At 48.4% G+C, this 11,628-nt stretch overlaps 1 protein-coding gene and 1 pseudogene across 1 annotated transcript; both read right to left on the bottom strand.

Annotated features, from left to right (window-relative positions):
• Positions 1–6,387, bottom strand: part of LOC119310342 — a 73,806-nt pseudogene extending 67,419 nt beyond the window's left edge.
• Positions 6,388–6,643: 256 nt separating this feature from the next.
• Positions 6,644–8,048, bottom strand: LOC119310341. Its single transcript, XM_037586128.1, has 2 exons — positions 7,024–8,048; positions 6,644–6,671 (listed from the first exon to the last, which is right to left on the bottom strand). The coding sequence occupies exons 1-2, from the start codon at positions 8,046–8,048 to the stop codon at positions 6,644–6,646; spliced, it is 1,053 nt and encodes a 350-aa protein (XP_037442025.1).
• Positions 8,049–11,628: the final 3,580 nt, after the last annotated feature.

Raw genomic sequence — 11,628 nt, 5'->3', positions numbered from 1 at the left:
CGTCCTTTCAGTCCTCTCAGAAATGGGTTGCATAGTAATCACCCCATATCTTGCTAACCAACTTTGTGGTTGTCGCACGCATAAGATTTTGTTTTGATATTGGGGCCATTTTTGCACTTGTGTTCTCTCCTCTCGCCAGTTGAGATTTCTTATTCATTGCTAACTTCGTGTGACCTCTTTCTTCCATCTTCTTGACAAGGCCTGTGACGAAGGTGCACGGTAGAATTTACTGATCTAGATAATTTGTGAACTGTTGAACGATTATCTGTCCATGCACCACGACATATCTTTCAACAAGTGTTGAATGAAATGAATGCATGGTGCCCTCTCTGAAATTCTGCTACTCTCTTGGTAACACCAGCGAAAGAAAGTTTTGAAGAGTGAGTTTGTTCTTTTAAAATGGCAATGACACTAACAGCCAGTCTTGCTGTTTTAAGGGCAGTGACACACGATGGCGCATACTCCTTCGTTGGTTGGTGTAACTTCTACCTGGAAAAATTTAAATTTTATGCAGGTTGAGTGGAAGATTTAGTAGTGAGGAAATGCAAGTTCCTAAGTAAAATGCAAAAGACATAAGATCGTAATTGCATGACAAGCTACTGATTGAACATGTGTGCCTAGATTACATAATTGATTAGAGCTGCAGGAGTACTTACCAAGCTGTGTGAGTTCGAATAGATAAGCAGACCATTGAACCAATAAATTTCACAAGCCATTCCTTGATACGACTCGGATAGATTGGAATCCCTTGATCTTCCTGGTCAGATTTACTTGAGGAAGAAAACTAGATTAAAGTCCAAGTGTAAAAAACATAAAGTTAGGTGGAATCACATGCACAATATGATGGTAATGATGCACATAAAAAATGTGGTAAACATAATGCAGAGTGCCAAACCTCTCTGATATCTGAAGGGTAAGCTTTATCCGAATATCATCGGGTCTGTATAGCCTTCTTACACTGACTTTTGTTGATTTCAGATTAGCTTTATGAGATCCAGCAACAACATTGACACTCTGCAAACGACATACCACATAGGGCTTTAGGCCCACATTTCTTCCAGCCGTATAGGTCCCACGACCCTCGATGGGAGAGAAAAACTCAGGCCTGATATATAGGAAGTCGTGAATATTGTATGCGACACTGTTGAGGACAAAGCTGGTCTCTGACTGTATTTCGAACTCATCACAGACCGTTTCTCGCTCCTCACATGAACTACAAGCACCGGTTCCGGTGCCCATTTTCTCATAAGGGAGGGAGAAAAAAAAGCACCTTTCTCAGGACAATATAGGCTTTTGCAGATATACTCCACTGGCAAATCTTTCTTCTTCCTATCCTCTGCCTTGGCCCTCTCAGCCCTAATAGCTTCCAACTACTCTTTTCTGCACTTGTGACCCCAGGGAATCAGTTGGAAGTTGACAGTAACTGATTCCGTCATGTCACCTACTTTGAACTGTAAAAATCATTTGTAAAGAACACCTCTCTTTCGTTTGCGGCATTGCCAAGGACAGTGTGTGAACCATTTTGCAGAACTCTTCCATGAATAATTTGTGTGCCATCATGTGTCTCATACATATACTCAACAAAGCACATGATGGCTTCCCCTGAATCAACTTCCAATGTGACTGCCCCACCAACATCAATACTGAAATCTCCAAGTCTAACACTTTTGTACAGAGCTTCTCCACAGAGTGTTTTCCCAACTGTTTAATCTTTCCATTTGATTTCTTTGCAAGCATCCGATGATGGGTTTCTAGGCCTTGTTGATGGCGAGGTCCTCGAAACATGTTCCTCCCCAACATCAACCTCCCCCTCAACATCATCTTTTTCTTCCCGTTCCTCCTCAAACCTTTTGCTCATCATTCTCACCCCCCTCCTTTGAATCCTCTGGGAAATGGGTTGCATAGTAATCATCCCATATCCTGCTGACCAACTTCGTGGTTGTCGCACACATAAGATTTTATTTTGATATTGGGGCCATTTTTGCACTTGTGTTTTCTCCTCTCGCCACTTGAGATTTCTTCTTCATTGCTAGCTTCGTGTGACCTCTTTCTTCCATCTTCTTGACAAGGCCTGTGACAAAGGCGCATCGTAGAATGTACTCATCTGGATAATTTGCGAACCGTTGAAGGATTATCTGTCCATGCACCACAACATATCTTTCGACAAGTGTCGCTTCTTTTGAAATGAATGCATGGTGCCCCCTCTGAAATTCTGCTACTCTCTTGGTAACACTAGCGAAAGAAAGTTTTGAAGCACAAGTTTGTTCTTTTAAAATGGCAATGGCAGTAACAGTCAGTCTTGCTGTTTTAAGGACAGTGTCACACCATGGCGCATAGTGCTTCGTTGGTCGGTGTAACTTGTACCTGGAATAATTTAAATTTTCTGCAAGTTGAGAGAAAGATTTAATAGTGAGGAAATGCAAGATCGTAAGTAAAATGCAAAGGACATAAGATCGTAATTGCATGACAAGCTACTGATTGAACACGTGTGCCTAGAGTACATAATTGATTAGAGCTGCAGGAGTACTTACAAAGTTGTGTCAGTTCGAATAGATATGCAGGCCATTGAACCACAAAATTTCACAAGCCATTCCTTGATACGACTCGAATAAATTGGAATCCCTTGATCTTCCTGGTCATATTTACTTGAGAAAGAAAACTAGATTAAAGTCCAAATGTAAAAAACATAAAGTTAGGTGGAATCACATGCACAATATGATGGTAATGATGCACATAAAAAATGTGGTAAACATAAGGCAGAGTGCCAAACCACTTTGATATCTAAAGAGTAAGCTTTATCCGATGAAATATCATCGGGTCTGTATAACCTTCTTACACTGACTTTTTTTATTTCAGATTAGCTTTATGAGATCCAGCAGCAGCATTAACACTGTGCAAATGACATACCACATAGGGCTTCAGGCCCACATTTCTTCCAGCCCTATAGGTCCCACGACCCTCCACGTGAGAGGGAAAAAACTCAGGTCTGATATATAGGAAGTCGTGAATATTGTATGTGACATTGTTGAGGACAAAGCTGGTCTCTGACTGTATTTCGAACTCATCACAGACCGCGTCTCGCTCCTCACATGAACTACAAGCGCTGGTTCCGGCGCCCATTATCATGTAAGGGAGGGAGAAAAAAACACCTTCCTCAGAACAATATAGGCTTTTGCAGATATACTCTACCGGCAAACCTTTCCTCTTCCTATCCTCTGCTTTGGCCCTCTCCAACCTAATAGCTTCCACCTACTCTATTATGCACTTGTGACCCCAGGGAATCAGCTGGAAGTCGACAATAACTAATTCTCTCATGTCACCTACTTTGAATTGTAAACAATCATTCGTAAATAACACCTCTCTTTCGTTTGCGGCGTTGCCGAGGACAATGTGTGAACCATTTTGCAGAACTCTTCCATGAATCATTTGTGTGCCATCCCGTGTCTCATACATATACTCAACAAAGCACATGTTGGCTTCCCCTGAATCGCCTTCCAATGTGACTGCCCCACCAACATCAATACTTAAATCTCCAACTCTAACACTTTTGTACAGAGCTTCTCCAGAGAGTGTTTTCCCAACTGTTTGACCTTTCCATTTGATTTCTTTGCAAGCATCCGATGATTGGTTTCTAGACCTTGTTGATGGCGAGGTCCTCGAAACATGTTCCTCGCCAACGTCAACCTCCCCCTCAACATCATCTTCTTCATTTTCTTCCTCTTCCTCCTCAAATACCTTTTGCTCATCATTCCCATCCCCTCCGTTGAGTTCTCTGGGAAATGGGTTGCATAGTAACCACCCCATATTCTGCTAACCAACTTTGTGGTTGTCACACGCATAAGATTCGTTTTGATATTGGGGCCATTTTTGCACTTGTGTTCTCTCCTCTCGCCACTTGAGATTTCTTCTTCATTGCTAGCTTCGTGTGACCTCTTTCTTCCATCTTCTTGACAAGGCCTGTGACGAAGGCGCACCATCGAACGTACTCATCTGGATAATTTTTGAACTTTTGAAGGATTATCTGTGCATGCACCACAACATATCTTTCAACAACTCTCGCATCTTTTGAAATGAATGCATGGAGCCCTCTCTGAAACTCTGCTACTCTCTTGGTAACATCAGCGAAAGAAAGTTTTGAAGCGTGAGTTTGTTCTTTTATAATGGCAATGACACTAACGGCCATTCTGCTGTTTTAAGGACAGTGTCACACCATGGCGCATACTGATTCATTGGTTGATGTAACTTGTACCTGGAATAATTTAAATTTTTATGCAAGTCGAGAGGAAGGTCTAATAGTGAGGAGCAGCCAACTTCTCTCTTTGGTCTCTTGCAAACAATGGCATCGTGACCAATGTTGCTGGTAACATTGCTCTCCTCAATTATATCCTCATTGTTGCTTTTAGGCTTTGCTTGGTGCCTCTTTATTCCTGAAAGCGACAAAAATGTTGGACACCATTTTTGGTAGAAATGTTAGACACATTTTTCAACAAAATGTTGGACAGACTGAGAGAACCGAAAGCAGTGCAAGTATGTATGCATCAGATGAATCCCATACAAAAAAATATTAACATGGTTGTTTAACTACTCATTGTTTGATCGACCCGATATGATTATGCTCGCTTACTGCACATAGTGGCCTTGTAAAATATATTGTTGAATGATTAGTTAAGTGCATATGATGGCAAATGTACCAACAAATAACAATGGTGTCCCAATCCATAGTCTCATATACTACACCGCACATCAAACTTATAAAAATAATTATATTTGACCATGTAATTTGATAATATGGAGAAGTGCAATGTTGCAGAAACTATAGCATTTACAGGAATAAGTTTATCTAAACTTTAGGAACAAAAATAGCAAGGTAAGCATATATACCTGCAGTACCAGCAGAATGTGGAGAGTTCGACACAATTCCCCTGTAAAGTTTAGAATCAAGTAGATGTGTTAACTAAAAGTTTAGATAAATGTAGCAATCAAACTGAAATATCAAGAGTTTAGCGGTTACACCTCAAAGCAACAACTTGTTAACACATTTTCAAACGAGGACATATGTAGTTCCGGTGGAATAGAACTAGACAGGGTGAACGCAAAAAATGATGGGGTGGGGATGTTAGAAATAATCACGATTAGGCTAGCTTGTCTGGTACGGACTTTTAGACTAGTTTGAGTCGGTTGTATACTAGGTAAAATGTATTCTATATATACGCTCCCCTGTACGTGGCGCAACTAGATGGGTGAACACAAAAAATGACGGGGAGGGGTTGAGGGAAAGAAACTTACCTCGCTGGTGCAATCTACAGATCTCCACCAAGGGGAGATCAAAGATTCACCACCGCAGAAACCAAAACTCCTACGTAACATAATCATAGATTAGACCATTAGAGAAACATCCTAATTAGAAGTTCAGATGGGAAAACACAAATCTAGGCAAACATAGAGAGATGCAACCATAAATCAAATAGAAGCACATCCACCCAAATTCAAACTACGCAAATACAACTAGTGATGTCACCAAAGATCGAGCGTAGAAGCTTCACCCAGATTCTAACCAAATAGGTGACGAGACGTAACCATCTATAAATCAAAAATAGAATCACAGTAAGACGGATTCAAACCAAAATAGGTGATGCAATGCCAATTACACAAAGCGATCAGAAGAAATAAAGCAACCAAGAGCAGATGGACAAAAATGGGGAGACGCACCGATGCAACCTATGGGCAATTGGGCACACAACTCCACATAAGAAAGCAAGATCTACAAGTTTGCAAGAAATATCCATCAACCATTGGTTACGAGTTGAACAATAGAGTGAGAGCGCTAATTACCTCAGCGGTGCAATCTACATCTCCACCAAGGACAGACCACAGACCCACCACCAAGGTCGAAACTCGTGCACAACAAAACGATGGAATAGACCTTCAGAGACGCATCCTAATCAAAAGTGTAGATGCGGAAACATGGATCTATGCAAATACAACTAGATGTAAGCATGAATTAGACATAGAAGCAAGTTCATTTGGTTTCAAACCACACAAATACAAACAACGATGCCACCATTTATAAATCAAGTCATAGAAGCACCGTCACCCGGATTGAAACCAAATGAGATGAGTAGGCCAAGCAAGCAAGGGCAGATGGACGAAAATGGGGAGAGGCGCCGGTGACACGGCTCCACAGAACAAAGCAAGATCAAGCTAAAAGAAATAACAACACGATATAAACATGATCCTAGCACTGGCCGGTCGGTTGGCGATCATGATCCATCCAAGGCTAGGACAAAAGTATGTCACATGCACCTAAAGGGGGTAGATAACTACATGTAAAACCGGGGTGTGAAGAACCTCAGCAGGACGCGGACGAATCCCATCTACACCCACCATGGAGGCGAGAACGTATGTGAGATCCTCGACACCAAAACTCACAAAAAGAAAGATTGGAGAAAACTAGACACAAGACGTGATTCCAGCCTCCCCTGCCTGATCTCGGCTATCATTCATCCAAAGCAAAGATCAGGATGGAATCATGGCGTCAGGAGCACGTGAACAAGGTAGAAAACACCGGTGGCCGGTAGAGGACGCGGACGAAGCCCCTGGTCTAGCTTCCATACACGACACAAACATAAAAAGATGATTCGAACTAGAAACCAACAACATAGGAAGTAAATCTTTTAGGGAACAGATAAATCAAAGCGAACAACATAGGAAGTAAGTCTTTTAGGGAGTCCTGCTGTTTCCCTCAAAAAAAAAAAATAATAATCAAAGCGAAGTATATATTACCTACGACAAGCAAGTACAGTTGGCAAGATTTTGAGTGCTTTCATATCCGGCTCTTGCTCACAGCTCATGATATGTCGCCAATCGCGATGACAGTTCATGTCTTGTAACGTTCTATGTTGCACAAAATGTACTAGAAAATTGGGGATTTTTGGAGGCCCTGAAACAACACCAGCTGTCATGGGAAGGCAGGGTGTAGACCTCCCGCTTCCCATATTAAAGACCATGCCTTGACACCTAAACCTGCTGATCCAGTACACACAGTTACCCTTCAGTCTGGAGACACCTTGGGCATAAATTGACACCGCGTTGTTCCTCCCGACAAACACTGAGTAGGCACCCAAGCCGGTGACGGCATCCCAACATGGTTGGTGCTGGGGATAATATCTCAGAACAAATATTTCATTCTGCTCTACCCAGCGGCGACCACTGCCCGATGGCAGACACAAATTGACCCTGCAGCTCGCGTTCCCCCAGATTTGGTAGAGGTTGCCCTCGCAGAATACAAGGTGCTTGGCGCCAGTGAAACTCGACAGTTTGCCGTGGAACGGTTTAAAACTGGTCTCAGGGTCGAACTCGAATGGATGGTTGTTGGCAGACAACAAAGGCTCGACCGTGGTCACCAGTGTCGGTCCAATCCGGCGGAGCTCCGCCAGGTGGAGCACGTGGACATCTCCACACCAGGTGAGGTAGTATACTGTACCTTTGCCATAGAAGAGGACGTCAGTGAGCTGATATCTTGCGTGAAGGCGGAGGGGATCGAGGATGGTCCACTCCTTGTCCCATGCGACAACGTAACCAAGCCCAGTGACCCCACAAATGGCGGCGGCGGTGAAGTCGTCCTTGGCGGGGCTGGGTGCGAAGACGACCTTGGTGACGAGCCTGTTCTCGCACCCGAGTAGCGGCAGGAAGACATCGAGGGCGGTCATGGGGTTGGAGAGGATGAACACACAGAAGCCGGCCCATAGCCAGGGCCAGCAATCGGAGAGATAGGCGACCCACCCGTCCTTGGAGCCGAAGTAGGGCCCGGGGATGGCCCTGACGCTGAAGGAGCGGCGCGTGGGGAGCGAGAAGGCAGTAGCGGTGCTGTTCTGGCCGATGAGAAGGAGCGGGGACGGCGGCTTGAGCGCCCGGCGCCACGCCGTGCAGGCGCCCCGCACGCTGGCGTAGCACTTGAGGTCCTCGACCCCGTCGCCGATGCAACCGACGAGGTCTTCTTGGAGATTCTCCCAGCGCCGCATGGCGGCCGCGGCCGTAGGTGGATCCATTCTGGAAACGGTGGCCCAAGGGCTTGAGCAGGGATGGGGATGATTCTAACGTTGCTGGGGGAATTTCCTCATCGGAACAAGTCGTCCTGAGTAAGAGCATCTCCAGCAACGCCCCCAACAGCCCCCAGGCAAATTTTCAGCGCCGGTGGCCAAAAATTGGCCCAGTCGCGCCCCCAGGACCTCGTATAGCGCCGGTTTGGGCCAAATCCAGAGCCGGCGATCCCGCCCCGAACCCAAGCGCTCGGGTGTTGCTTGGGGGAGCAGGCCGAAGCGAAAAGAGGCGTGGGTCCGCTCTGTCGGCGAGAGGAGGCCCTTTTCCTGTCGTTTCCTCCCGCTTTCCCCCTCGGCTTCCCTCTCATTCTCCATTCCTCCCGCCAAACTCCTCCTCCTCCCTTCCAAGCCTCCCGCCATGCCGCCGAAGAAGTACGTGATGCCCCGCGCCGCGACGGATCCCACAGCGGCCACCGTCGCCCAGCCAAAGCAAAGGAAGCCGAGGGCGCCGCCGTCCAAGCCCCCGGGCATGACCAACACCGACTGGAAGGCGGATGTGCAGCGCCAGGAGGCCGTAACCGCCGATAGGCACAACAGGACCAAGAAGACCAGGAAGAGGGCGGCGCATGCGGCGGCCGCAGCGACGGTGGCGGAGCAGGTGGAGCACACGATCGAACAAGCGGAGGAGGCTCGCGTGGCCATGATGAATCCACCCGGTGGACACGGCCCGCACGCCTGGAGCCAGCATAGCGCCGGCTCTCCGGCCGGGTTCTTGTCGTCGCCACACCCATGGAGCACGCCATCACCGGGCTATGCCGATGGCGATGTCCATGGTGGTTCCAACCCCAACATCACCTTTCCCCATGGGTGCCCGGTCCAGCGCACGCCATCGCCCGCGTTCGCCGGCGTACAGTACCCTCCGTACACGTACTCGCTGCCGGACTACGCATCTTCACCGATGCCACCTCTCCGCCACGGCCTCTAGTCGCAAGCCTCCTCCTCGTCTCATCTTGGCGACGCCGACGCGACGGAGGCCGACATGGAAGACATCATCGTAGCCGGCTCGGCAGCCGCCGCCACTTCCCCCGGGTTCACTATCCAAGATGGCTCGATTGATCTCAGCAACATGGACGCCGAGCTCGACTACGGCGAGGAAGAGACGGCGGAAGAGGAGGATGAGTAGGAGGAGGAGGGGGAGGAGGAGGAGGAGGAGGAGGAGGAGGAGCCGGCGCCGACAAGGAAACGCAAGAAGAAGAAGAAAGGGGCGGCCAGGACCGGCGAGCCGCGCATCAAGTGGGCGACCAAGGAAGATGAGTGCCTCGCCGAAGCATGGAAGGTCGTCTGCCTCGACCCGATTACTGGCACGAACAAGTGCTTCGACACGTATTGGTGCCGCATCAAGGCCGAGTTTGACGAGCGCAAGCTCGTCGACCCCAACTTCAAAGGCGTACACATGCAGCGGGGGTCGAAGGCGATGGCGAACCGTTGAGGGCTCATCCAAACGGCGTGCAACAAATGGCTTGGGATCGTCGAGAAGGCCGCGGCTCACCCGGAGAGCGGCACCAGTGTCGAGGATCAGGTACAACACGCCGTCCTCTCCCTATTCCTCTCGTCGTGTGCGCACCCATTTGCGCTCCCGCGCTGACTGATGCCCGCTCTCCGGCGCAGCTGCTGCATATGTTTGCCATGTACCGCGACGACAACGGCAACCAAGAATTCAAGTACCTTCACGTCTTTAAACGGATCCACAAGTGCGAGAAGTGGGTGAATATCCGGCGCACCCTTGCCAAGGCCAAGGATACATACAAGCCGGATGCGCCGACACCAGGAGCGGCGACGGGCGCCCGGACGGCAACAAAGGGGCCAAGAAGGCGGAACACGCCGAGTCGGCTGCCGCACGCGTGCAGGAGTCCATCGAGCATTGCCTCGCCGATGCCAACACCAGGGCCGCCCAGCGGGAAGAGAAAACTGAAGCGAGGTGGGCTGCTTTGATGACGAGTAACACCGTCAAACTCGACTTGCTCCGGTCCAACGTCGCCGCGAAGAAGAGGAACAACGACCTGGCTTTCTTGATGGGCGGCGCTGACATACTCCAGAGCGGCGAAGAGAAGCTCAAGGCCTGGTTCTTGGCGGAGCGAGGCCTCATCCTGAACCAGATACCGGCGACTCCAACACTGACGTCGCCGCCGCCGTCGCCGCCCAACCCTACTAACGATGTCTCCGCGACGCCAGCAGCATAGAAGCTGCGCTGACAAGTCCAGAAGCCGTGCCGACTCCTCCCAGCCCGCGTACGCCGAAGACGACACCGGAGGTAGAGCTCGACGTTTGATGCATTCCTTTCGCGTCCTTTCTTTTTTTGTACGCCGAACTACTTTCATTTGATCGCCGAACTGTGGGACTGAATGCCGAACTATTGCGATGATCGCCGGATTGTTGCTTTTTTGAGAGCGGGAACGATCGAGTTTGAATATGGGCCGCGTGTCTGGCGCCTTGGGAGGCGGCACCCGGGGGCGTGGCTAGGGCCTTAGTCGCCCCAGGGTCTAAAAATCGCCGGCTGGATACTCGAAAATCACCGGCCGAAGCGCTGGGGGGCCGAACGAGTGGAGATGCTCTAAGCGATGTCCTCACTCGTAGCGCGTTCCACCTCTCCGAATTGGTTGGGCTAAAAATATTGCAGCCCCTGACTACTGTCAACTACCTAAAAAAAACCTTCACTACAGTCAATGAGCAATGGTGGACTAAAGCAAAATAAAATAAGATTCGACTTAATGCTGCATATTTCAGTAAGCGATATGCCTAGCTTTCACACAACATCAAATAGATAGGTGGAATTGAGACGTTCAAGAGGGACTAGACCATGGTGGAAACGCTGCAGACGAAGAACAAGAGCTAGCTTGTTTCCACGAAAGTGTAGCTTACACAAGTTGACATCGGAGCGCAGATTCCTAGATTTGTGGCCCCAAAACCATCCAGAACACAGTGGGCGCCCCATATTGAACATAGAACCTAGTGAAGGCGCAGTTGGGTAGGATACATTGCAACACTATCTCGTTGAGGAGTGATGGTGTGTCGAAGGGGTGTCAGCGACATTCCTAGAGTCGTGGCACCGAAACCATTCTTTCCACGGTATTTTGCCCCCAAATGGGTCTCTAACACCGAAGATTCTTTCATGATTAGACAACAAAGCTTTGTGTGCAGCAATTAAATAGCATGCGAAAGAAATGTCCTTCGCGATCCGAGAGAAAGACGTTGCCACATATTTATAGCCTCAACCACACCATCATGAAGAATGAATTAATGAGCACATAAAATATGCAAGGAGATTATTGAGCATGGCATTTTACAACATTCACTAGTAGAAAAAGGGCCTACAGTCCCGGTTGGTGAGGGCCTTTAGTCCCGGTTCATGAACCGGGACTAAAGGGTCGGTACTAATGCCCTGACCCTTTAGTCCCGGTTCAATCCAGAACCGGGACAGATGGGCCTCCACGTGGCCTGTCCGCTGAGCCCAGGCAAGAGGGCCTTTGGTCCCGGTTGGTGGCACCAACCGGGACCAATAGGCATCCACGCGTCATCATTTCTGTGGCTG

The sequence above is a fragment of the Triticum dicoccoides genome, chromosome 5B (genome assembly GCF_002162155.2).
Source record: "Triticum dicoccoides isolate Atlit2015 ecotype Zavitan chromosome 5B, WEW_v2.0, whole genome shotgun sequence".
In the NCBI taxonomy this organism is placed as follows: Eukaryota; Viridiplantae; Streptophyta; class Magnoliopsida; order Poales; family Poaceae; genus Triticum; species Triticum dicoccoides.
This window is presented reverse-complemented; position numbering and strand designations above follow the sequence as displayed.

Excerpts from the sequence above, each read along its gene's own strand:
- LOC119310341 (XM_037586128.1), bottom strand. The coding sequence starts at position 8,048 with ATGGATCCACCTACGGCCGCGGCCGCCATGCGGCGCTGGGAGAATCTC. Across the intron at positions 6,672-7,023 it reads TGTGTGTACTGGATCAGCAG|ATTTACTTCCTATGTTGTTG; the intron begins GTTTAGGTGTCA and ends GTTCCCTAAAAG.